The sequence below is a fragment of the Furipterus horrens genome, unplaced genomic scaffold (genome assembly GCF_987537825.1).
Source record: "Furipterus horrens unplaced genomic scaffold, mFurHor1.1.pri manual_scaffold_4, whole genome shotgun sequence".
Taxonomy (NCBI): Eukaryota; Metazoa; Chordata; class Mammalia; order Chiroptera; family Furipteridae; genus Furipterus; species Furipterus horrens.
Genome location: NW_028327174.1, coordinates 120,597,914 through 120,625,906, shown reverse-complemented (window position 1 = coordinate 120,625,906; position 27,993 = coordinate 120,597,914). Strand labels below are relative to the sequence as shown.

General features: G+C 42.8%; 1 protein-coding gene across 1 annotated transcript; it reads right to left on the bottom strand.

The window, feature by feature from the left end:
* Positions 1 to 27,992, bottom strand: LOC150012756 (putative serine protease 47). The gene is made up of 5 exons (XM_090275183.1): positions 27,815 to 27,992; positions 20,622 to 20,784; positions 18,904 to 19,181; positions 16,491 to 16,657; positions 1 to 318 (listed from the first exon to the last, which is right to left on the bottom strand). The coding sequence occupies exons 1-5, from the start codon at positions 27,990 to 27,992 to the stop codon at positions 1 to 3; spliced, it is 1,104 nt and encodes a 367-aa protein (XP_090131309.1).
* Between the last annotated feature and the right edge of the window lies 1 nt (position 27,993).

Below are 27,993 nucleotides of genomic sequence, written 5' to 3'. Positions count from 1 at the left end.
TCACTGCAGGGCCTGCCACCAGGCCCTGAGCACAGAAAACAGTGAAAAGCAGGTCTGTGAAGGCATAAAGGCCATGCCAAGCCTGGGAGAGCCTGTAGCCTGCAGAGGCTGGTGTGGAAACTGGGTCTGAGGAAGAGCAGCTGTGGGATCAGGAGGAGGTGTGAGTGTCTGGATCTCGTTGATCCAGTCAGAGAAGTAGATGACACTGGTGAACACGCTGGGATAGATGGGGTGCCGGCAGTCCAAGCCCCAGCTGGCCAGCCCTACCACAACCCAGGCATTGAGGAGGTCACAGACGAGGGGGCTCCCGGAATCACCCTAAGAAAGAGAGGAGAGTTAGTGGGACGACAGTCTGAGACACCAAGTGGCCGGGTGGGGCGTGAGTCTCCACTGTCCAGGCCACACTAGCATGGCCCCTATGAAAACCCAGACACCAGTGTCCAACTGTAGACCTCATCAAAGTCACCATGGTGGGCACTTGCATCACAGTTCAAAGAGCTTCTAATTGACCTCAGGAAGATCCTGGATCTCCATCTATCAGTACATGGACCCCACCCTCTGCCACTGGACCCAGGGAGGGCCCAGTGGCCCAGGAAAAGGCACTGCCCAAGGCCATTAGGGGACAGCTGCATGGACAAGGTCCAGGAAAGCTGACCTGTGAGCAGACCTGGCCAGCTGAAGCCTCCACTGATCCTCAGCTCCTGCCACACCCTGAACTACAGTGGCCTATCTCCACCTGGATCCTCTTCCTTTTTCATTCATTTAGGCCTTTGGTTTGCTCTCAGCTTCTTTAGAAAATGCCTAGGTTGAAGCATGGTGGAGGCAGCCTGAATTGCTAGGGGAATGAACAGGGGTCCCCAGAAAGCTCCCAGGGATAACTGAAGTCCTGAGATGCTATCTAGTAAGGACTACCCAGTTGGAAGTCCCCTCACTTCATTGGCCAAAGGGAGGGTCTCATCCTTCGGGGGTGCAGGAGCAGGGGCCACATCCACCCATCCAGCCTTCATGGGGAACATCCAGAGCAGCCTCCACACATGGGAGCATGGGGATGAGAAGGCAAAGCCCCTTCCTCATTGTGATTTGTAAGCAAGTCAATTAGCCCACCATGGTCAGATGTGACACGTGGAAACAAGCCATGAAAGGAAAATGGTCAGTGAGTGTATTTCATCTGGTGATGGTGTAAAGTTTTTCTGAGCAAAGACGCCAAACAGGAAACAACCTACCCTTCTGATTCAGGAAAAGAGGGGACTCACCAGCTGGATAGGTGGAAGAGCAGTGAGGGGGCCATGCAGGGAACAAGGGGGACAGAGAGGATGTGGGTCACAGGGCTTTATGGCTGGGCGGTTGGGTTTTCCACCAGTGGAGAAATGTACTCAGGGGGATGGGGGCAAAGCGGTGACCTGACCTATCTAGGCGGATCACTCTGGTGCACTGCAGAGAATGTACTTTGCTAAGCATAAATTAAAGAGGGAAGACCAGTTAGGAGGCAGCCATAGGAGAGAGATGAGAGGTTATTGATGGGGAGTGGCCAGGTGCTGAGGAACAGTCAGATTTGGGATATTTTTTGAAGAAGGAGCCAATGAAACCTGTTGAATCTGAGCCTTCCTCACCAACAAGGCAGAAGGCACAGAGGAAGAAGGGAGCAGACTGAACATGGAGCCCTGGGATCTCCAGTGGGTGGAAAGGGAAAAAGGAGCAGAGTGGAGCAGCTGTGGAGTTTGGGGCCCAGGAAATGGGAGTAAGACCTCCTGATGTGCTGAGTAAACAGACGACCCAGGACAACCTTGCTCTGCAAGACCAAGACTGGTGGGGATGTTGGCCAAATGGCTTTGGTGGCATGGTGGGGACACACTTGGGTGGAGTGGTCAAAGAGACTCAGTGCTGTCAGAGCAGTCTTTTGGGAAAACAGGTAGAGACACTGGGCAGTAGCAGGAGATTGCTCCTGCGAGTTTACATAGCACTCATAAAAGGGAGAGACAGAGGACAGGGAGCAGGAGAACCTCTGAGTGCCCAGTGCTTCAGGAGGGGTCAGCTGTGCATGAGGCTCAGGAGATGCATGATGAAGTGTTGGGGAATGCAGAGCCTTATGGCTGGGGTTGAAAATGAGCAGGCACTAGTCAGACTGCTCCAGTGTTCTTGGTGAAATAAGAAGCAAAATCTCCAGCTGAAAGGGAGGGCTGGGGAAGGGTGGATTGAAGGAGAGAGAAGGGTTCATGTTGTGGCTGGCAAAAAGTGACCCCCAAAGATGCACTTCCTCATCCCTGAAATTGGTGATTATGCTTCCTTATGTGGCAAAGGCAGTTTGCAGTTTCAAGGTGATGATCTTGAAATAGGAAGATTATCATGGATAATCTGGGAGGCTCCAATGTAATCCCAAGGGATTACATGAAGAGAGAGGAAGGCAGGAGGTCAGAGTCAGAGAAGGTGATGTGATGACAGAACCAGAAGGTAGAATGATGCCTTTGAAGGATAGAGGAAGGAGCCAAGAGCCAAGGAACATGGCAGCCTCTATAAGCTGGGAAAAGCAAGGAAATATTCTCCCCTAGAGCCTCCAGAGGGAACCAGCCCTATCCACACTTTGATTTTCAACTTTGGACCTCCAGATATGTACGATAATAAATGTCTATTGTTTTAACCACCCTGTTTGAGGTGATCTGTCACAAGAGCTTCAAGAAAATCATACACAGGGATGATGAGGCTGCATCATCATTGCCACAGCTCTTCCCCTCAGTCCCCAGTTGGAGTGCCCTTGGCATTCCCCACAGTGTACCAACCCCCAGCTGTTTGAGGCCAGCAGAAGACCCAGTCCCTGTTCACTTCAGACATCAGCGATTCATGCAGGTGAGCTATGTGGTTGCCAAAATGACAACGGATCCTGGGCCAGTCTGGGAGAGATGGCAAAAGCTCCAACCACCTCCTGGCCCTAAGGGAGATCTCAGAAGGCTGAGAAAATATCAGCACTCACATATCCCATGCAGTGAGCTGTGATTTGCCCCAGCATAGAGACAGAGCAAACTCTGTGTGTGTGTGTGTGTGTGTGTGTGTGTGTGTGTGTGCATCCAGCGGGGAAGGGCAGTGAATTCTACTTTGGGTGAGAGACTAGGTATAACATAGACCCAGAAAAGTGAGTACAACTCTGATAGAGGGAGGCAGACTAGGGAGAACAGCCAGTACTTGTTAACCACCTACTAAATGCCAGGCAATTTTCTACAGGAACCATATGATGAGGAGACTGTTCACAAACTCAATTCATGAGTGAGGAAACTTAGCTAAAGTCACAATGGCATTAAACAACAGGTTGAAGACTGGAACCAGATCTGTCCTGCTCCATAGTTTGAGCTGCAAGTCACCCTGTGGCTCCGACCCTCCTCAGTGCTATTTCTGGGTGCCCCATGTAAGGGGAGGGACACTTTAGGAGAGAGGAGGGAGTCCCAGGGTGGAGGGTGAGGTCCAGAGTAGGAAAAGGTGAATCCAGAGGGAATCCCAAGGACAGGCTGTGGTGACTGAAAAGGTAAGGGAGGAAGGAGGACTCCCAGGTGCCCAGCTAATTTGTGTCCTCAGCTTGGGGAGAAACTAGAGGAGGAATGAGGTCAAAGGACAGACAAAATGCACTGGCCCTGAGCTCCATGGGAATGGCCTTTGCAGGAGAAGGCAGGCATAGGATGAGGCTGGAAAGGAGGTCTAGCATAATAGCTATACAGGGACTTGGGGGGCTGAGCCCTTTGTTCCACCTCTGGGTGAAGCTAACTCTGAGGAGGTTGGACCATATCAGATAGCCAGCAGGTCCATACCATTAGTTATGGACTGAGAACCAAGAAACCTGGGTCTAGCTTCTACCAGGATGGCAGGTGACCAAGCTTCCAGACTCTGGCTCACTAGCTCACTGAGAAGTAATGGAAATAGCTGTCCATGAGGCCTACCCATGAGTCAAGTGCATCCCGTCCCCCCTGTCTGTCTCTTCTGGGTCTGCCATAACCCCTCACCACAAACTGGGTGGCTTACAAAAATAACAGAAATTTATTTTTCACATCTCTGGAGACCAGAAGTTGAAAGTCAGATGTTTCTGTGTTTCCCTCTTCTTATAAGAACACAAGCCATTGGATTCAGGGCCTACTCTAAATTTAGAATAGTCTCATCTCAAGAGTCTTAAATAATCATGAATGCAAAGACCCCATTTCCACATTAAGTCACATTCTGAGGTTCCACGTGGACATGAATTTGGGAAACACTATTCAACCAACTACACCATCCTTTCAACATTCCCATGGAGGAAGCCTCAGAATGCCACACTGTGAATGACACAGGCTCAGAAGGTGAAGAGGCTACTTGAGGTCACAGGGTAGAGACATGTGGTAGAGCACTGTGTCTGACTCCAGAGCCCTAACACTTTCCCTCCCCTCCATGGCACCATCCATGTAAAAGCTCAGAGCACTGAGACCAGCTCGAAAAGCTGGGCCCTGGGGATGCTGTGGAGGCATGTTTGGGCTTGGAGTCAGAACACCAGGGCGTGATGCGCTGCCTTATTCTAGGCTAGTCACTTTTTCTCTCCGGGCCTGTTTGCCCACCTATAAAATGGGGCAATACAGAGAGAAAAAATAGATATTCACAATCTATATGTCCAACAGTGGACTTATATTCAAAACATAAAAATATACCAAGAGCTCCTAAAAAAAAAATAAATAAATAAATAAAGGAAGACTCAAGAGAAAAATGGGAGAGGAAAAACAACTTGAAGGGAAACTTTACAGAAGATATCTGATGACAATAAATATATAAAAATATAGTTAATTAGCCATCAGAAAAATGCAAATTAAAACTTCAATAAAATATCATTACACATCCACCAAAATAAGAAAACACAGAAAGTGCCAAGTGTTGGCAAGGATATAAACTCATCCACTACTGGAGGAAACAGAGCTGATGCCACCACTTTGTAGAAGTTTGGTGACATCAGCCAAAGCTGAACATCTATACAACTGTGACTCCAAAAAGTATACTAATGGGCCTCTGTGAAATAAAATATGAAATATATGAAACACTTGGAAATGAAATAAAATGCAAAGATTGGATACTACTAAAATACCCATCAAGAACAGAACTGATCATAGAATTCACTTCATATGACAAAGTCCTACAGAGCAGCAAGAATGAACCAACTATAATATAAGTACATGTGACATTTGGATGGTCTCACAAATATAATGTTAAGACACAAAAGACAGCAGGGTTTTCTGGTCAAGATGGCAGTGCACATAAGCACGGCTTGCCTCCTAACACAACCACATCAAAATTACAACTAAAATATAGAACAACCATCACTCAGAACCATCAGAAATTAAGTTAAATGGAAATATGAAAACTTCAGAATTGAAGAAACCACATCTATCCAGAGTGATAGGAGAGACAGAGATGCAGAACAAGGTGGTCCCACATCTACGTGTGGTGGATAAAAATGTAGGAGGGGTATCTCAGGAGTGAGGAGCACAAGCCCCCTATCAGGCCCCCCAGGCTAGGGTTCCAGTGCCAGAAAGATAAGCCCCCATAACATCTGGCTGCAAAAGCCAGTAGATTGAGTCAGTGGAAGAAACTTCTGGAGTTCCAGCCAGTTCCTCTTAAAGAACCCACACATGGACCCACCTACTGAAACTCACTTCCTCTGAGCTCCAGCACTGGGGTAGCAGCTTGAAAGGCACCAGTGGCATACAGGGAGGAACTGAAGTGTCTGGGACATCAAGGTAGGAGGTGGGGGACTGCTTTCTCCCAGACAGAAGGGCTAGAAAAGGTCATTGTCCTTTTTCTGAGCCCTCACCTCACAGAACCACAGAGCTGGCAGGCAGATGCCATATCTGATACTCCATCAACCTAGCTAACAGTGTTTGCCCTACCCTGGAGATCTACTCTGACTTAATTTCATCCAACTTATGTGCACACCCAAATTGTTAACCATGACTTTTCCATATGAATGGCTGGTCTTGGCTTATGCTTCACAACTTCCTAAATTTTATCAAATAAGCAACAGCCAACCTCAGGAAGCCTGCAGCCCCTGTACTTCTTGCTAAGTGGCCCCAGGCCAGGCACTAACAGCAACTAGCCTAGATTCACAGCTTGGCTTCACCTTGCTGGGAAATCTCCAAGCCCAGCACAATTAGCAACTATCTCAGATTGCTTTATTGCCCATGCTGGGTGGCCCTGGGTAGAGCACAGGTGGGGTCTGACCTTGGCTTGAACCATCTGGTAAACCCCAGAGCCTGCACACCCAGTGGACAGCTACAGACCATGTCAGAGCACCACCACCCTGTCCCTGAACAGCTGATCCTCCACAGAGGGTGGAGGTTGGTGGTCAGTGGTGACAACCAGTCCTTGCAGCTGATCAATCAAGGCTCAACTATAAGAGAGGGTGTACTCAGCCCACATGAAGGGTGCACCTCAAGTACCCAACTTGGGTAATAGGGGAGTCTATGCTACTGGACCCTACAGGACACCTAATACATTAGGTCACACAACCAAGGTAGGCAGTCATAGCAGCTCTACCTATATATAGAAAGAAACAGAGAGAGGCTGCCAAAATGGGGAGATAAAGAAGCTGGCTCATATAAAAGAAGAGTTCAAAATTCCAGAAAATGAACTAAACAAAATGGAGATAAGCAATCTATCATATGCAGAGTTCAAAACACTGGTTATAAGGATGCTGATGAAACTTTAGTGAGGACCTCAACAGCATACAAAGATCCATTCAGAACAAAGGATACATTAATTGAAATAATAATTTAAGAATGGGAAGAAGACAGAGGAGTGAGTGGAGATTGTGCTTTCTTGCTCTGAGACTAGTCTGTAGTTTAGGATATTTGTGGACAGAGCATCTCAGTTAACATCTGGATACTGGCAGGAGTTGAGCCTTGGCGCTGCTGACAACAGAGGAGACCGTCTCGGAGTGACCTGTCTGGTGAGGATTGTGGAGGAAAAAGGGGTTAGTCACAAGTTCTGGTTGGCTTAGCCCCTCGAGCTGCAGGTGGCAGTGTGCAAAGATTTTTCAGTGCCTCAAGGTTTCCCCTGAGAGGAGTTGAGTTGGGGGTGGAGAGTGAGGTTCTGCCCACTGGCAGAGCTGGGGGTGGACTAGGTGGCATCTGGCTCTGAGAGGCAAGAAGCAGCATTGTTGTTTTTGTTTTTGTTTTTGTGTGTATGTGAGTTTATTTTTTTCTTTTGATTGGGGAGGAAAGGCTAGGGGCAGGGCAAGATTCTTGAGGAACCCATGCATAGGAGCGCATTTGCCCACTCCACCACCCCCAACCCGCCCCAGGGCACGCGCGCACATGAGCACCCCAGTCCACTAGCCCCAATGTGCCAGGGGCCCACCTGCAGCCCCCACCTCTGCCAGTGCACATAAGCACCCACCCATGGCCCACCCAAAGCCCACACACAGAAACGCCTGCATCCGCCCACCCCAGTGTGCATCCAGCCCACCCTCAGCCTGCTGACCCCAGCAGGCCTGCAGGAGCTCCTGCTGTCTGCCTTGGGTCTGCACACAAAAGTGACATGGGCCCACTGCCATCTCACCCTGCTGGCCTATCCTCCTGCCTGCATTCACCCTTGGCTGTAGCCAAAGGGGGGGTGAAGTGAACTAGAGGCACTTTGGAAAAGTTTTGGGCCCTGGTTCTGGAAAAAGAGCTGGGGAGCAGCAAACTAGATTCCAGTGCATAATCATCCCCAGTACAGTGGGAGAAATCTCTTAAGCAGACTACTCCACTCCAAGTGGCATCAGATGGAAAGAGGAGCTCAACAACTGTCTACAAGAAGGTCATACCACAAAGACAGGAAATAAAAGCAGGTCACTCTAAGAAGCAGAAACAAACAAGATGAACCTATTAAAATGGGGAGACAAAAAACAACACCCCATCAAAAGCAAAGGAGGAATTCCCAGAAGGAGGGATAGATGAAACAGAGGCATGTAAATTATCAGACATGGAATTCAAAACAATGGTAATGAGGAACCTCAATGAACTCAACAAACTCAGAGAAAACTACAATGAACTCCAGGGGAACTACAAAGAACTCCAGGGGAACTATAAATAACTCCAGGGAAGCTATAAGGAACTTACTGAGAAATACACCATCATAAAAAAGGACATAGAAATTATCAACAAGGGCCAGGAAGAAATGAAGAACATAATTTCTCAACTTAAGAACATAGTAGAAAGAACCAAGGCAGGATAAATGAAGCAGAGGATCAGATCTGTGTTAGTGAACATGTAAAAGAAAAATTCCCAGCCAATACAACAAAATGAAAAAAAGATTGAAAAAAAATGAAGAGAGTTTAAGAGAGCTGCAGGACAACATGCAACATAGTAATAGCCATATGATAGAGATACCAGAAGGAGAAGAAGAGGAGCAAGGGATAGAAAACTTGATTGAAAAAGTAATGACAGAAAACTTCTTGAACACAAGGAGAGAAAAAGTCTCACAAGTTCAGGAAGCACAGAGGGTCCCAATGAAGATGAACCCAAAAAGGCCCACTCCAAGGCACATCATAATTAAAATGGCAATATTCAAAAACAAAGAAAATATCCTAAAGACAGCAAGGAAAAAAAGATTACATACAAAGGAGCACTGATAAAGCTATCAGAAGATTTCTTAACAAAAACACTACAACAGAGAAGGGAATGGCAAAAAAATATTTCAAGTGATGAAAAACAAAGGCCTACAACCAAGACTACCCTACCCAGCAAGTCTCTCTTTCAAAATGGAAGGTGAAGTAAGGAGTATCCCAAAGTAAGACTAAAAGAATACATCTCCACCAACCCAGCACTGCAAGACATGCTAAAAGAAATGCTTTAAGAAAAAGAAGAAAAAGAGAGAGGGAGAGGAACACAGGTACAAAGGGAAATGAATAAATACCTGTTTATAATAACCTTAAATGTAAATAGATTAAATGCACAAATCAAAAGACGTAGGGTAGCAGAATCTTTATGAAAACATGACCCACATATATGCTGTCTACAAGAGACCCAACTCAGAACAAAAGACCTACACAGACTGAAAGTGAAGGGATGCAAAAAAGTATTCCAAGCAAATGAACATGACAAAAAAGCTGGAGTAGCAATACTTATATCAGACAAAACAGGTTTTACAGCAAAGACCATAAAAAGAGACAAAGAAGGACATTTCATAATACTTAAGGGAACAATCTTTCAAGAAGACATAACCCTGGTAAACACATATATGTACCCAATGTAGGAGCACACATATATATAAGGAAAATCTTGGAAGACTACAAGAAAAATATCAACAGCAACACACTCATAGTAGGGGATTTTAACACCCCATTGTCAACAATGGACAGATCTTCAAAGCAAAGACACACCAAGGATATTGAGGCACTGAACAACACTCTAGATCAAATGGACTTAGTTGATATATATAGAACTTTTCACCCCAAAGAAGCAAAATATACATTCTTTTCAAGTGCACACGGAACAGTTTCAAAAAGAGACCACATGGTAGGACACAAAACAAGCCTCAACAAATTCAAGAAACCTGAAATAATATCAAACATCTTCTTAGATCACAATGGCTTGAAACTGGAAATCAACCTCTAGGCAAAAACTCAAAGACATTCAAACTCATGGAGAATGAATGACATGCTATTAAATAATGAATGGGTTAAAAATGACATCAAGGAAAAAATAAAAAGTTTCTTAACAAAAATGAATACACAACAGCCCAAAACCTATAGGACACAGCGAAAGCAGTCCTGAGAGGAAAGTTCATAGCAATACAGGCCTATGTAAAAAGGATAGAAGAATCTCTAATAAAAAATCTAACCCTACAGCTACAAGAACTAGAGGAAGAACAACAAACAAAGCCGAAAGCAAGAAGAAGGAAGGAAATAATCAGATCAGAGAAGAATTCAATGACATAGAGACCAAACAAACAATTCACAAGATCAATAAAACCAGCAGCTGGTGTTTGAAAAGATAAACAAAATTGACAAGCTCATCAAGAAAAAAAGAGAAAGAACCCAAATAAAATCAGAAATGAAAGAAGAGAAAGCACAATTGATACTACAGAAATACAAAGATTCTAAGATATATCGGCAAACAACTATATGATAAGAAATTTGACAACCAAGATGAAATGGACAAATTTCTAGAAACGTAATCTTCCAAAACTCAATCAAGTAGAAGCAGAAAGCCTGAACAGACAAATAACAGCTAATAAAATTGAAGCAGTAATCAAAAAATGCCCAGCACAAAAAAGCCCTGGATCAGATGGCTTCACAGGCAAATTTTAGTAAACATTTAGGGAAGAACTAACACCTATTCTTCTCAAACTATTCAAAAAAATCCAAGAAGTGGAAAAAATCCCAAACTCTTTATATAAAGCCAGTATTACCCTAATTCCAAAACCAGGTCAAGGCACAACAAAGAAAGAAAACTACAGGCCAATATCACTGATGAACATAGATGCTAAAATCCTCAACAAAATATTGGCAAACTGGATCCAGCAACACATTAAAAAGATCATATACCAAGATCAAGTGGGACTTGTCCCAGGGATGCAAGGATGATTTAATATTCACAAATCAATACACGTAATACACCACATAAGCAAAATGAAAGACAAAAATCACATGATCATATCAATAGATGCTGAAAATGCATTTGTAAAGTACAACACCCATTTATGATGAAAACGCTCAGCAGAATGGGAATAGAAGGAGCATACCTCAACATAATAAAGGCCATATATGAGAAACCTGAAGCCAACATCATACTCAATGGGCAAAAACTGAAAACATCCCACCATGAGATCAGAAACAAGACAAGGCTGTCTACTCTCTCCAGTTCTATTCAACATAGTCTTGGAAGTTCTAGCCACAACAATCAGACAAGAAAAAGAAAGAAAAGGCCTCCAAATTGGAAAAGAGGATTAAAACTGTCATTATTTGCAGATGACATGATAGTGTGCCTAGAAAACCATATAGACTTCATGAAAAAACTACTCAATCTCATGAGTGAATTTGGCAAAATAGCAGGATACAAAGTCAATATGCAGAATTCAAAGGCATTTCTGTACACCAACAATAAAATATCAGAGATAGAAACTTAAAAAAAATTCCATTAACTATAGCAGCAAGAAAAATAAAGTACCTAGGGATAAACTTAACCAAGAAGGTAAAGACCTATACTCAGAAAACTACAGAATACTGAAGAAACAAATTAAGGAAGATATAAATAAATGGAAGCATATACCATGTTCATGGATGGGAAGAATCAACATCATTAAAATGTCCATACATCCCAAAGCAACTTATAGATTCAACACAATCTCTATTAAAAAACCAGTGACATATTTCACAGACCTAGAACAAAACTTCAAACATTTATATGAAACCAAAAAAAAAAAAAAAAAAAAAAAAAAAAAAAAAAAAAAAAAAAAACCCAACCCAAATAGCAGAGCAATCCTGAGGATGAAGAACAGAGCAGGAGGAATCACAATACCTGATACCAGGCTATACTACAAAGCCACTGTAATGAAAAGTCTGGTACTGGCATAAGAACAGACATATGGATCAATGGAACAGAATAGAGTCCAGAAATAAACCTAGGTCTATATGGTCAACTAGTATTTGACAACCGGGGAAAGAACATAAAATGGAGTGAAAAGAGCCTGCTTAAAAATGGTGCTGGGAGAACTGGACAGGGACATGCAGAAAAATGAAACTAGACTGGAGGCCAAAATGGAGGCCTACAGAGACACACTGCATCTCCCTCCACAACTAACTCAAAACTAGAGACAACCAGAAGTTCCAGAAAACTGAGCTGTATGGAAGTTCAACAAACAAAGATATAAGGAAGAAATACTCATTGAAACAGGTAGGAAGGGTAGAGCTGGGGAATAAAGGATGTGGTGTGGTGGCGGTGGCGGTGGCAGCAGTGGTAGGCCAGCAGAAAGCACAGTCAAACATTTTAAAAAGTCAAGAGGGACACCTGGGGAGCATTCCCTGCTCCAGATCAGACTGCACAACTTATGGTTCCAGCACCAGGGACAATAAAGCATCATTGCTTCTGACTGTGCAAAGCAGTGGGGGTTGGGGCAGAGGAAAAAACTGCCATTCTCTCAGCAGAGTCTGCTTGTTTAAGGGGCCCACAACGCCCTAAAGTTTCTGCAGACCCACCCACTCTGGGAGCAATGGCCAGGGCAACCACTAGAGAGATGCCTGTCCCATATGGAAGTGGGAGAAGTGCTTGTAAAAGGGTGAGTGCTGGGCAGGTGTCATTGTTCCCACTCAGACCCCTCCGCCACACACAGTGGCACAATGTGGTGAAACGGGTCGCCCTGTACTGACAAATACCTAAGGCTCTGCCCCTTACAATGTAACAGGTGCGACAGCTCTACCTAAGACACAGAGTCAAACAAACACAGGAGCTTGTCAAGATGAGAAAACAGAGAAGTATGGCACAAAAGAGGGAACAGATTAAGGTTCCAGTGGAAGAACTAAGAGATGAGGAGATATCCAACCTAACAAACAAGGAGGTAGCCAACCTAACATATGCAGAGTTTAAAACACTGATGATAAAGATGTTCACAGGCTTGACAGATATCCTTAAGTACGGCAAAAACAAAGGGAAGAAGTGAAGGCTATGCTCAATGAAATGAAGTAAAATCCACATAAAACCAATGGTGAAGAGAAGGAAACTGGGGTTCAAATCAATGATTTGGAACATAAGGAAGAAAAAAACAGTCAACCAGTACAAAATGAGGAAACAAAAACTGAAAAAAGTGAGAGAGGCTCAGGAGCATCTGGGACAACTTTAAACATGCTAACATCCAAATCATAGGGGTGCCAGAAGGAGAATAGGAAGAGCAAGAAATAGAAAGCTTATGTGAACAAATCATGAAGAAAAAGTTCTCAAATTTGGTAAAGGAAACAGACATACAAGTTTAGGAAGCCCAGAAAGTCCCAAAGAAGCTAGACCAAGGATGACCACACCAAGACACATCATAATTAAAATGCCAAACGTTAAAGATAAAGAGAGAATCTTAAAAGCAGCAAGAGAGAAGCAGAGAATTATCTATAAAGGGGTGCCTATAAGATTGTCAGCTGATTTCTCAAAGGAAACTTTGCAGGCAAGAAGGGACTGGCAAGAAGTATTCAATGTGAAGAAAAGCAAGCACCTACAACCAAGACGACTCTATCAGCAAAGCTATTATTTAGAATGGAAGGGCAGATAAAGTACATTCCAAACAAGCCAAAGTTAAGGAGGTCATCATCACCAAGCCATTATTATATGAAATGTTAAAGGGACTTATGTAAGAAAAGAAGATCAACACTATGAACTTAAAATGACAACAAACTCACAATGATCAACAACTGAATCTAAAAAATAAAAACAAAAACAAACTAAGCAATCAACCAGAACAGGAACAGAATCATAGCTGTGGGGATCATTTGCAGGGTTATCAGCTGGGAGGATGAAGGGGAGAAATGGGGAAATGGTGCAGACTAAGAAACATATTGGTTGGTGCAAAATAGACAGGGGGAAGTTAAGAATAATATAAGAAAGGGTGAAGCCAAAGAACTCTTATGCATGAACATGGACATGAACTAAGGAGCATGGGGGTGCAGGGGTGAAGGGAGGTACTGAGAAGAGTGGGGTAAAGGGGAAAAAATTGGGACTACTGTTACAACATAATCAATAAAAGATACTTAAAAAAATGAAATTAGACCACCAAATTACACCAAACACTAAAATAAATTCAAGATGGATAAAAGACTTAAATGTGAGTGTGATGCCATAAAGTCCTAGAGCAAAGCATAAGCAGGGAAATTTTAGATATCCCATGTAGCAATATTTTCACTGATATATCTCCTAAGGCCAGGGAAATAAAGGAAAGAATGAAGAAATGGGACTACATCAAACTAAAGAGTTTCTGCTCAGGGAAAGAAAACACCAGCAAAATGAAAGAAGAACCAACAATATGGGAAAACATATTGCCAATGATACCTCAGACAAGGGATTGATCTCCAAATTATACAAATAACTTATATGTCTCAACACCAAGAAGACAGACAACCCAATTTAAAAATGGGCAAAGGACCTGAACAAACACTTCTCCAAAGAGGACATAAAGAAGGTTCATAGGCATATGAAAGAATGCTTAACATCACTAGCCATCAGAGAAATGCAAATAAAAAACACAATGAGATACCACCTCACACCAGTCAGAATGGCCATCATCAACAAATCAATAAACAAGAAGTGCTGGCAAGGATGTGGAGAAAAGGGAACCCTAGTGCACTGCTGGTAAGAATGCAGACTGGTGTAGCCACTATAGAAAACAGTATGGATTTTCCTCAAAAAACTAAAAATGGAACTGCCTTTTGAACCAGTAATTCCATTGCTAGGATTATACCCAAAAAATCTTGAAACACCAATTCAAAAGAACCTATGCACCCCTATGTTTATAGCAGTGCTATTTACAATAGTCAAGTGCTGGAAACAGCCTCAGTGCCCATCTGTAGATGAGTGGATTAAAAAACTGTGGTACATTTACACAATGGAGTACTATGCAGCAGAAAGAAAGAAGGAACTTCTACCATTTGTGACAACATGGATAGAACTAGAGAGAATTATGCTTAGCGAAATAAGCCAGGCAATGAAAAACAAATACTATATGATATCACCTAATATAGGAAACAAATGAACAGCACAAAAAAATGATCAAAATTGAACCAGAGACATGTAAACAAGTAGTTGACTAACAGTTACGAGGCGGGTGTGGGGGAGGCGGTGAAGGGGGTAAGTAGGGGAAGGGTCTAGTCAATGAACTAATATAAATGACCCATGGACATGGACAATGGGGTGGGGATTGACTGGGGGAGAAGGGATGGACTGGGTGGGGAGGGAGCAATAGGGAAAAAGTGGGACAACTGTAATAGAATAACAATAAATAAAGAATAAATAAACAAATAAAAAGAAATAATTTACAGGGATATAGCAATAGAGAGAATGAAATTGAGAATCAAATCAATGATTTGGAAAATAAGAAATAACCTCTCAGAACAACAAGAAGAAAAAAGAATACAAAAAGAAGTGAGAATAGTGTAAACAGCCTTTGGGGCAACTTCAAGTGTTCCAACATTCATATCATAAGGGTGCCAAAAGGAGAAGAGAAAGAGCAAGAAATTGGAACTCTATATGAAAAAAAAAATGAAAGAAAACTTTCCTAATCTGGTGAAGGAAATAGATATGCAAGTCCAGGAAGCATAGACAGTCCTCAACAAGATGGAAGCAAAGAGGCCCACACCAAGACACCTCATAATTAAAATGCCAAAAGTTAAAGAAAAGAGAGAATTTTAAAAGAGCAAGAGAAAAGCAGTTAGTTACCTACAGGGGCATTCCCATAAGACTGTCAGCAGATTACTCAAAAGAAACTTTGCAGGCTAGAGGGATTGGCAAAAAATATCCAAAGGCATGAAAAGTAGTGACCTACAGCCAAGATTGCTCTACTCAGCAAAGATATCATTTAGAATCAAAGGGCAGATAAAGAGCTACCCAGACAAGAAAAAACTAAAGGAGTTCATCACTGAACCATTATTATATGAAATGGTAAAGGAGCTTATTTGAAAAAAAGAAGATCAAAACTATGAACAATAAAATGACAAAAAATACATATCTATCAAGAGTTGAACCTAAAATACAAACTAAGCTAACAAGAAGACAAGAGACAGAATCATGGATATAGAGAGCATTTTGATGGTTGCCAGATGAGAGGGGGTCATGGGGGAATAGGCAAAGAGATGAGGACATTAAGAGGTAAAAATAGGTATACAGAATAGCCATGGAGATGTAAAGTACAGTACAGGAAATGGAGTAGGGAAAGAACCTACACATGACACATGGACATGAAAAAGAGAGTGGGAGTGCTGGACGGAGGGGGGCAAAGGAGGAAATATTGGGACAACTGTAATAGCATAATCAATAAAATATAATTTTTTAAAAGGCATGAAAGATGGCTAGCTGGGATAAATTCCACTTGTGGAATCATAATCTAACCTAAGGTGGTAAAAGTGAAGATAGTGGTTCCCTGAGGTGTTACTGGGAGGAAGGGGGCATGACTGGAGAATCTGGGGAGCTGGTCACATGTGTCAGTATGTGAACATTCACTAAACTTTGTACTTAGTAATTATATACTCAAATATGTATACTCATTTGAATGTACATTATAGTTCAATAAAAAGTTTTAAAATATGCTAAAAATAGATGCTGATTGTGGGTCCTTCCAGCAGATACCACCATGGGGGATGGGCTTAACAAGGACCAGCCTGGAGGACACTGCTGAGAGATGGAGCCCATAAAAGACATGCAAAGGGAGGAAACAGGAAGTCCTAGGGGTCTCACAAAGGGAATAGAGGCAACTCATGCTCCCCCTGGGGAAACTGAGGCCCTGAGCTTAGGTTAGGGAAGAACAGAAATGGCCTCACTCACTTGGCAGATGGCCTTTCCAGTCAAGAAGTCCCCAGCACACAGCATCTCCTCATGCACAGAATAGGTCTTGCCTTTGCCGAGTCTTTGCTCATATAACACATTACAGACCTTGTTCTCAATGAGATTCACTTTGCCCTCCTGGAGATGGAAGGGAGGGAGTAGATGCGCTGCAAGGATAAGGAGATCAGTGAAGGGTGCTGTAGCCTAGCTGAGGAGGCCAGGCTATTCTGAACCCCCACTCTCTCTTACTGCTCACCACTGTCCCCTACACATGGGGTTTTCTCAGCACAGCTGAGCTTTCAACATGGCTTCAGTCTTCTACCATCCCCAATTAGCTCCTCTCCTGTTTCTTAAACATTTTCAAACTCATCCTATTCTCCACCCCTTTCATAACAATAGATCATACCTCTTCTATTCCACAAAGAAAAAAGGCAAATCCCACCAACATATGCCATTCACTGGGCTTAGCAACTATTTCCCAACCCACCTACTCTTTTCATGACCATCCATCTATTCTCTGTCTATCATTACCTTCCCCATCCTCCCATCTACTAATTCCTCCATCCATCTACCCATCTTTCCTCATACCCTCACTTATCCACTCATCCTTCAATCCATTTGCCCATCACCCACCTTTTCATCCATTCCTATATTATTCTCCTGTCCATTTTCCTCTCCATCAATCAATACATCTACCCCCTCCATCTATATCCCCGCCATTTGTCCACCCATCCACCCATCCATCTTCCCTTCCATTCTCTCACCTACCCCCCCAATCCATCCTTTCATCCAGCCACTCACCTATCTATCTATCTTTGTGGTAGTTATCTTTTGGACACTAATGACACAGGGAATGTATTGATTGGAGGAGACAGGGTAAGTGTTGTAAATACAATAAGTTTACATCAAATAAGTAGTGTGAAGAAACAAAAAAGGAAGATGTAATAGCAGAGATTGTCTATGTTAGCTCACATGATCAAGGAAAACTCAGAGGAGGAGCTGAGTAGTAAATGTAATGTAGAAATGAGTCAGGCAACAATTATCAGCAGAGAAGATCACCAAGGTCCAGATCCTGAGGTGAGGATGACTTTGGCATGTTCAAGGCAGGAAAGAGGCCTGGTAACAGGGATGGCATGCATGAGGTATGCAGTAGGAGATAAGGCAGAGAGGGATTGGAGCCAATGTCATGCGAGGGCTGATAGCTAAGGTATAGAGTTTGGACTGTTTTCTAAGCACAAATGACAAGGCACTTAGGGTGCTGAGTGGGCAAGTGAAGTAACTCATATTTTAATGCAAACATACAGCTGTGTGGAGACTAAAGCAGAGAACACAGGGTGGGATCTGAGAGACCAGTCTGGAGCTCCAGGCAAGAAATGATAGTCTATTGAACCAGGGTGGTGGCAGTGAAGTACCTACCAAGTACTAGGCCCTGTGGCACAGACTGTGATATTAGAGCAAGTAAGATGTGGTCCCTGCCCTCAGGTAAGAACAAATCTGTGTGTGTGTGTGTGTGTGTGTGTGTGTGTGAGAGAGAGAGAGAGAGAGAGAGAGAGAGAGAGAGAGAGAGAGAGGGAGCGGGCGTGGGGGTGGGGAATAGGGGCCCTGGTTATAATTAGGGAAGTTCCTGAAACTTAGTAGGCAAGGGCCAGGGATGCTGGCATCTCCCACCCAGTGAAAACATGGTCTGTCAAAAATTCCTGTAGCACCTCTGCTGAGAAACACCATACCAATCTATGTCCCTACAAATAATTATAAATATATATTATTTTTACCCTGTACTCTATTAGCATATCCCCAAACCACTAACACTCTCTTCTTTAATAAACACACTTGTCCATAAGTCTTTGCCTACCTTTCTCCCTTTAATCTAAAAAATAACACAAACTTTTTCCTGTGTTATTCAGTCCACCCAATGAGCCTATGACATAGACAATTTACCAAAGTGAGGCTCTAACTTGATCATGTAGGCTCAGAGGTCAGAAGCATAAATACGTTTTCTTTTCACTTTTCCCAAGCACCTTCTCTGACAATGGGACATCAGGTGTTTGGCAGTGGCCTGGAATGGGCCAGGCCCCCAGCATAATCTTTGAGTTGAAATCACATCATCTCATGTACATGACTGATTAAAACCTTGAAACCATGAGGACTGTAAGACTCCAGATTCTCAATTTCAAAAGTTAAAGTCCTAGACTTTTAGAGCCTTCAACTTAGGGAACTCCGATACTTTAGAATCACATGCTTTTCAGAACTAGAACTAGAATGGTCCAGTCCTCTGGAAATGAGTCATAGTGAGCCAAAGACCAGTGGCCTCTCTGCATGGGGACCCTTCAATCTGAGCTATTCCTCACTTCTTCCCACTCCCCTCCTCCCCCCTCCCTGCTCTCACCCACCCACCTCTCCCACACCCCCTCACTTTCCTCGGTGAGCATCCCCCAGCCGGTTATCCAGCAGGAGGAGTGACTGGGTAGTTGCATTCCAGGTGTTGGGAGGCAGGCGGGACTAATGTGGGAGGTAAAGTTCACAGGCAGGTACAGCTGCAACATGGCTATGTCACTCCCAAAGAGGTGGAACTTTTCAAAGTCTGGGTGCACCATAATCCGGTTCACAGATATCTTCTGGGTGTGCTGGGTGTGCTCGTACAGCTGGGTGCTACCCAACAGAACCTGGTAGTCCTCTGGGGAACGGGATTTACTGGAAGAGGAAAGGGCCACTGTCACCATTGTCTTCAAGTGTTTGGGCCAGCTCTCTCTCTCTGTATCCTTGTCTACCTGTCAACACCCTTGTGAACCATCCCCTCCACCCCCATCCCACATGATGCAGGCAGCTTTTGTCTCCCATTTCTTGTCAGGAGCCTTTCTTTCTTGAGGCTGATTGACAGTCTACTCACAACGTCAGGACACATGGCTTCCCCATCACTCTGTAGTATTGAAGGAACAGAGATACCTAGGTGCTAGAGGGGTCCTTGGTGGGGCCATCACATCAGGGCCTCTGGATTTTACACAAGAGGAGCTCTGACTCAATTCTAGCTTTAACCTGATCCTTCCCAAGGCTCCCACAACTTATCTCCTGGCCCCAGCACTTTTCCTATCCCTTCTTTCTTCAAACACCTTTTTGCCTAAGGGCCGCTTATTAACTTGGTTATAAGCACTCATAAAAGATGTGTTAAAAGAGCAAATGAGTGCAGGAAACAAAACCTCACTTTGTTCCCTGACCACAGGGAACTTCCCACCTTCCTGACGTTCATCCACCTGGAAAGCCCTTTCCCATGCTCCCCGTTCCCCAACCCCCAAACCCTTCATCCTGGGCAAGCCCCTCCTGCTCCAGACCAACTGCAGCACAGCCTGTCTCCTGACCTCCCTCCCTCTCTCATGGGGTTGGCCTTTCTCTCCTCATGTTGGGCTTTATTTCCTGACAGAATGGAGGGACAGCAAGGTAGGGTCTTGCCTCCACCTATGCCACAGAAGGGCTCACGTGGAGTATGGCACAGAGAAAGTGCAATAGGATTCCGGACTCTCAAAGCCATTTGGTACATGAACTCCAACTCCCTGACCAACGCTGTGATGTCTGCTTCCTTGGGCCAACTTCTTGCCTGTTCAGAAGCTGAGCACTGATCCAGGCCCAGAAGGGCTGAAGGAGTTAAGACTCCTGAGTGGCCATGTTACTTTCTAAGGTCAACCCACAACCTGGCACCACAACTGCTCCCAGGCATGTAGTTTTGCTGAAGTGATGAGAATTGCTCAGCTGCTGGTTGTCCTTGCAACCCCAGGTCCCTACCTAGATTATGACACTTAGGAATATGAGGACATTGAGGAGAAGCCATGGTCTGAGGCAGCAAAGAGTCAGTCCACAGTGCATGGCAGCTTGGACAGACACTGCCAATCTCCTAGGGGACTGGCACAGGGGCTGAGGATGAAGGATGAAGAGGATCTGGGCAGGTGAGTGGGAAAAACATTCCAGGTTGAGGGGATGCAAGTCAATAGCAGGAATGACACATGTCTGAAGGCCACAGGCTGTCTCAGAGCAAAGCCCAAAGGAATTGACATGGAACACTCATCACCCCTTTTTTCCTCTTTTCCTGCATCATCTTCCCCTACCAACCTGTCTGCTGGAGCTCCAGGAAGGAGGACTCACTTGAGAAAACAGTGGGCGGTAGAAACTAGCCAGCAGGAGTCAATGAGAACAGCTCCACAGATGTGCAAGTTTCGGTACAGCAGGCTGGCCTGCCAGGGCCACTGGCCAGCCACAACATCCTGGCCACCGAAGATCTTCCCCATCATCTTGGGCTTCCCACACACTGTGGAGACAACCCCCAGCCTATGTGAGAGACACCAGCAGTATTCCAAATGCCACTACCAGGGAGGCTCTTCTCCACCTCAAAGATGTTAAAAGCATGGCCAAGGGTCCAGTGGCCTGGTCAAAATCAAAGGCCTACCTAGGCTCTGCCTTTACTGGCTGCTGTGTAAGACTAGACAGCAGACCACAGCTGAACAAGACCCATAGGGTGGGGCAAGGGGGAACAAAAGTGACCACAGTACCTCACAGCAGCATCTCCTGGGAGACAGACATCCCTGAGAGGGCTTTCCAAGGATTGGGCACATCACAGACCTTATTTCTCTCAATAGCACACGCTACATCTACTCTGAAGATCAAAGAACTAAAGGCCTCAGAAGGTAACAGTGTGCATTGCTTAAGACTGTGCCTTCTAGGTGTCTGTGCCCCTCCATCTCACCCCAGTATCTCAGGCAGACAGGTTCAGAGGCAGGGGTCTGGTGCTATGTGACTTGGGGAAATTTGTTCCCCCTCTTTGATTCAATATTCTACATTTCTGAAAGAGGGGTAGAACCGGTGGAGCTCCTAAATTTATAAAGCAAATGTTGAGGGACATAAATAAAAAGATTGAACCCTGGTTGGTGTGGTTCAGTGGATTGAGCATCGGCCTGCGAACCAAGTGTCGCTGGTTCGATTTCCCATCAGGACACATAACTAGTTTGCACATCAGGTCCCCAGTTGGGGGCGTGAGTGAGAGGCAACCCCACAGTGATGTTTCTCTTCCTCTCTTTCTCCTTTCCCCTCTCCCTAAAAATAAACAAACAAACAAATAAATAATTTTTTTAAGAAGGAGATTGGCATAATACAGTAATTCCAGGGGATTTTAACATCCATTGACATCAATGGATAGATCATCTAGACGGAAAACCAACAAGGAAAAAGCAGCTTTAAATGATACATTAGACCAGATGCTTTTAATTGATATTTTTCGACCATTTCACTGCAAAGCAGCAGAATATACATTCTTTTCAAGCAGAGATGCAATATTTTATAGGGTAGATCATGGTAGAACACAAAAAGAGTCTGAATGAATTTAAGATTTAAATTATATTAAGCATCTTCCCCAACCACAAGGATATAAAACTACAAAGTAATTACAATAAGAAGGCTGAAAAACACCCAAACACATGGAAGCTAAATAACATGTTACTAAATAGTGATGGGTTAACAACAAGATCAAGAAAGAAATCAAAAGATACCTTGAGACAAAAGAAAGTGAAAACACAATGACCCAAAATCTATGAGATACAGCAAAAGCAGTTCTAAGAAAGAAAAAAAGAAAAAGAAAGAATAAGAAAAAGCTCAAGTAAACAATCTAGAAACAAAGTTTAACGTGAGTAGAAGGAAGAAAATAATAATGGTCAGATCATAAATAAAATAGAGTCTTTTAAAAAATATGTTTTATTGATTATGCTGTTACAGTTGTCCCAATTTTTTTCCCTCTGCTCCCCTCCACTCAGTGACCTCCCCATCCCTCCAGTTGTCCCCCCCTTAGTCCATGCCCTTTGGTTGTGCATATAGTTCTTCTCAACACCTTCCTGTCTACTGCATTCCCTCCTACTATGCTTCTTAATTCCTGCATCGTCTCCCTCCCTTTCCCCACTTCCCCCTCCCCGCTGACCTCTCCCCAATATGTTCCCCATACCTATAATTCTTTTCCCCCTCTCGTTGCCTACTTAGTTTGCCTTTGTTTCAATTCCCTAGATTTTATTGTTGGTTGTTGTGATACAGTTTTCATTTTAATGTTCATAGTTTTGATCCTCCTTCTTCTAAACAAATCCCTTTAACATCTCATATAACAGTGGTTTGGATCTAATGAACTTCTTCAGTTTTACTTTTTCCTGGAAGCACCTTCTCTGTCCTTCTGTTCTGAATGACAACTTCGCTGGATAGAGTAATCATGGCTGTAGGTTTTTGATTTTCATTACTTTGAATATTTCTTGCCAGTCCCTCCTTGCCTGCAGGGTATTCTTTGAGAAATCAGCTGATAGGCTAATTGGGACCCCTTTGTACATAATTCTTCTCTTCTCTCTTGCTGCTTTTAAGATTCTCTCTTTATCTTTAACTCTTGACATTTTGATTATAATGTGTCTTGGAGTGGTTCTCCCTGGGTCCAGTTTTTCTGGAACTCTCTGTGCTTCCTGGACCTGTAAGTCTATTTCCTTACCCAAGTTAGGGAAGTTCTGCTTCATTATTTTTTCACATAATTTTTCAATTTCTAGTTCTTCTTCTTCACCTTCTGGCAACCCTATAATTCGGATGTTTGTTCGCTTATAGCTGTCCCAGAGGTTTCTGAGCCTCTCCTCACTTTCCTTGCTTTCTGTTTCCTCTTTCTGCACTGGTTGACTGTTCCTTTCTTATGTTCTAATTTGTTGATTTGATCCCTGGTTTTTCTTCTCTTACCACTTGTCTCATATATGTGTTTTCGTTCATTTCAGCATGACTAGCTTTCATTCCTTCCCCGTCTTGTTCAATATCTTTTGTTAATTCTATAAGCTGCCTTATGACTATAGCTCTGAACTGAGCCTTAGAAAGATTATCTATTTGTTCATCGGTTAATTCACGTATTTGCTTTTTGGTCAGCTGCATGATTGGTATTTCAATCATGATTCCTGCCATCCTGACTGTTTTTGTTTATCTTTCCTTTGTAGGCGGGGTTGTCACACCTCTTGTGCTATCAGGGGTAGAGCCCTGTGCACTCATCACTACTGGGAGACCATTCTCACGACACTGTGGCACTTTGTGTGGGGGCAGGGGTCCAAGATGGATTCCTGTCATTACTCTCTGCTGAGAGACCTGGAGCCTCCTCCTCCGTTGCCACGCTCTCTGGGCCTCACAGACTGAGTAAATGGGGGGCCTTTCCTGGCATTGGAATCACGAGCTGATGGGTCTGAACTGCAGCCGGGGGTGCTCCCCTGGTGCTTCTTGCCTCCCCTTAAATATGGTTGTCTGTGCTTATTACAGTCCTGCCACCCATCGCTGCAGCTGCCACCAGCAGCACAGCTTGATCTCTCTGTCCCGGTTTCGCCCCTCCTACCCGTCCAGATGAGCACCACTTGTTTATAACTTCATACGTTGGACTTCCATGTAGCTTTATTTTCTGGTACTTCTTGTTATTTCTGGTTTTGTGGTAGTTGTATTCCTTCTTAGTTGTGGAGGGAGACAGAGCATGTCAGTCTAAGCCTCCATCTTGGCTGGAAGTCTAGAGTTTTTAAAAAACACAAACATCAATGAAACCAAGAACGGGTTCTCTGAAAAAATAAAATTGATAAAACTTGAAACCAGACTCATCAAGAAAAAAGAGAGAGAGGGCCAAAATAAATAAAATCATAAATGAAAAGAAGTGACAAATGACACCACAGAAATAAAAGGATTATAAGAACATACTACAGTAGTCCCTCTCTATATCGCAGTTCACTTATTGCAGCCTCACTGTATCGCGGAATTTTAAAAAATACTATATATCGCAGATTTTTTGCTATATCACGGGATTTTGTGGTACTGTATACATATGTTGTTAAAGTTACGTAGGTTTAAGAGTGTAGAATATGTTTAAGAAAATAACTAGTGTTTATAAAAGTGTGGAAAAGGTTACTAAGGGAGTGGGAAAGGTTTATAAGTGTGTGGGAAGGGTTTATAAAGCCTTAAAATATATATAAATACTAAAATGAATGTAAGGTTCCTGCTTCGCGGATTTTCACCTATTGTGGCGGGGTCTAGAACATAATGCCCGTGATCAGTGAGGGAATACTGTATAAACAATTATAGGCCAACACTTTGGACAATCCAGAAGAAATGGATAAATTTCTAGCAACCTAGACTGAATCAAGAGAAAGAATATCTGAACAGATGAATCAAAATAATAATTTAAAAATACAAACAAAAGTGTGAACCAGATGGCTTCATAGGTAAATTTTACCAAACATCCAAAGAATTAATACCTGCCTTTCTTAAAAAATTCCAAAGCTTCATGAGGAGAGAAGGCTCCCAAGTTCATTTTACGAGGCTAGAATTACCTTATTCAAAACCAAAGACATTACAAAAAAAGAAAATTATAAGCCAACATCCCTGATAAGGATAGATGCAAAAATTCTTAACAAAATATAAGTAAACTGGATTCAGAAGTATATCAAAAAGATCATACACCATGATCAAGTAAGATTTATTCCTGGGTTAACTGTATGCAATTAATTAATGTGATATACTACATAAACAAAATGAAGGATAATAAATCATTTGATCACATCAATAGATTCCAAAAAAGCATTTGACTAAATCCAGCACCCACTTATGATTAAAAATTCTCAGAAAAGTTAGAATAGAGGAAACATACCTCAATATAGAAAAAGGCTGTATGTGACAAATACACAGCTAACATCATAGTCAACAGTAAAGAGCAAAAAGCATTTTCCTTAAGATCAGAAATAAGACAAAGATGTCCTTTTAACCACTTTTATTCAACATAGTATTGGAAGCCCTAGCCATAGCACTCAGGCAAGAAAAAGAAATAAAGGGAACCAAAATTGGAAAAGAAGAAGTGAAACTGTCATTATTTGCTGGTGATATAATACTGTATAGAGAGAACCCTAAAGATTCCACCAGAAAACTATTAGAACTGGTAAATGAATTCAATAAAGAAGCAGGGTACAAAATTAAAATTCAGAAATTGGTTGCATTTTTATACACCAATAATGAACTATCAGAAAGAGAAATTAAGAAAACAACCCCTTTAAAGTGGCATCAAAAATACCTAGAAATAAATCTAAAGGTAAAAGACCCATCCTCAGAAAATTATAAGACATTAAAGAAAGAAATTGAAGAAGATACAAACAAACAGAAGTGTATACTGTGCTCCTGGATAGAAAGAATTAACATTATTTAAATGTCCATCCTACTCAAAGCATTCTATAGATTCAGTGCAATACCTATCAAAATACCAATGGCATCTTTTACAGAACTAAAACAAATAATTCTAAAATTTATATGAAACCACAAAAAGACCCTGAATAGCCACAGAAAGCTTTTGAAAGAACGAAGTTGGAGGCATCAAGCTACCTGATATCAAATTATAGTACAAGGCTAGAGTAATCAAAATGCATGGTATTAGCATAAGAACAGACACATAGATCAATGCAACATAATAGAAAGCCCAGAAATAAAGCCACACTTATCTGGTCAATTGATCTATGAAAAGAAGGCAAGAATATACAATGGGGTAAAGATGGTCTATTTAAGAAATGGTGTTGTAAAAACCAGACAGGTGCATGAATAAAAAAAAGAAACTAGACCACCTTCTTACACCATATACAAGAATAAACTCAACATAGTTTAAAGTATAAAATCTAACACCCAAAACCACAAAACTCCTAGAGGCAGTAAACTCTCAGATATTGCTCTTAGTAATTATATATATATATCCCTGGACAAGGGCAACAAAAGAAAAAATACACAAATGTTACTGTATCAAACTAAAAAGTTATTGCACAGCTAAGCAAATGATGAATAGAACAGAAAGAGATACTCACCAATGATACATCACTAAGGAGTTAATATTCAAAGTTTATAAAGAACTCATACAATTTTAAAAAAACAACTGAACAATCCAATTAAAAAATGGGCAGAGGACCTGAATAAACTTTTCTCCAAAAAGAACATGCAGATGGCCAATAGACATATGAAAAGATACTCTATGTTACTAATCATCAGACAAATGCAAATTAAAGCTACAATAAGATATCATATAACACTTGTTAGAATAGTTATCATCAATATATCAACTAACAACAAGTGTTGGACAGGTTGTAGAGAAAGGGAACCTTCTTTCATTGTTTTTGTGACTGCAAATTTGTGCAAGCATTATGGAAAAACAATATGGAGGAACCTCAAAAAATTAAAAGTAGTTCTACCTTATGACCCAACAATTGCACTTCTGGGTATTTATCCCCCCAAAATCAAAACACTGATTTGAATATATATATCCCTATGCTTACTGTAGCATTATTTACAATAGCCAAGATATAAAAACAACCTAAGTGCCATCGACAGATGATTGGTAAAGAAGAGGTGGTAGAAATACTGTATACTGTGGAATATTACTCAGCCGTGAAAAAGAATGAATCTTACCATTTGCAACAACATGGATGGACCTAGAGGGTATTATACTAAGTGAAATAAGTCAAAGAAAGACAAACATTACATGATTTCACTTATATGAGAAATCTAAAAATCAAAGTGAACCAACAAACCAAACAAAAACACACTCATACATAGAAGAAACTGAGCATTGCTAGTTGAGTGGGGCTTTGGGGAGACTTGGTGAAAAAAGTGAAGGGATTAAAAAGTACAAACTGGTAGTTACAAACAGTCACAAGGATGTAAAAAGTGCAGCACAGAGAATATAGTCAATAATGTAATAACTATGTTTGGTGTCGGATGGGTACTAGATGTACTGGGGAATTACTTAATAAATTATACAAATGTCTAACCATTATACTGTACACCTGAAGCTAATATAAAATGATATATTGAATGTCAACTGTAGTTTAAAAATAAAATAAAATATAAAAAGAGGGATGAGCATTGACTAATAACCCTGGTTCTAAGACTCACACCTGAGAAGGATGGGGTACAGAGGTGTTCCCAGGCCCTCTCAGAAGTAAGTCCTTGTCCAGCGCCTGGGCTTAGGCCTTAGGGAGAGGGCTGGGACCCCTGGGCCCAACTCAGGACCCTTCATTCATCAGTCCTGATGCTCTACTCTACCCAGCACCAGTTTACTGCTCCACCCCCAGATCCTAGGGAAGTTTCCACCAGAAGCCTGGGAGTGGAGGAAGCACCGGAAACCCAACTGTGCTGAGTAGTCTCTGGGCTGCCTAGTGTATAGGAGGGCAGAGAGGAGATGAGACTCAAGTAACCTCGGGCATTGGGTCCCTGTCCACAGTCCGCCCCCCCAGCCCTGTAGTTTCTTATGTTCACCCCATACAGCGCCGCCCATGCACCTGGGGCTCTTGGAGCCAACCGCTGAACGGCACCACCCTCCAATGTCTCGCGGGGAGCCAGGGCAGGAGCGGCCATGGATGGGGACCGTTGCTGTCCCGATGTGTCCTGGGGCAGTAGCAGCAGTAGCCCGAGCAGGGACACTGACCAGCCTGGGTAGGTTGACACCTCGGTGCCCATC

Excerpts from the sequence above, each read along its gene's own strand:
- LOC150012756 (XM_090275183.1), bottom strand. The coding sequence starts at position 27,992 with ATGGGCACCGAGGTGTCAACCTACCCAGGCTGGTCAGTGTCCCTGCTC. Across the intron at positions 20,785-27,814 it reads GTTGGCTCCAAGAGCCCCAG|TGTGTGGGAAGCCCAAGATG; the intron begins GTGCATGGGCGG and ends TTGTCTCCACAG. Across the intron at positions 19,182-20,621 it reads ACCGCCCACTGTTTTCTCAA|TAAATCCCGTTCCCCAGAGG; the intron begins GTGAGTCCTCCT and ends TTCCTCTTCCAG.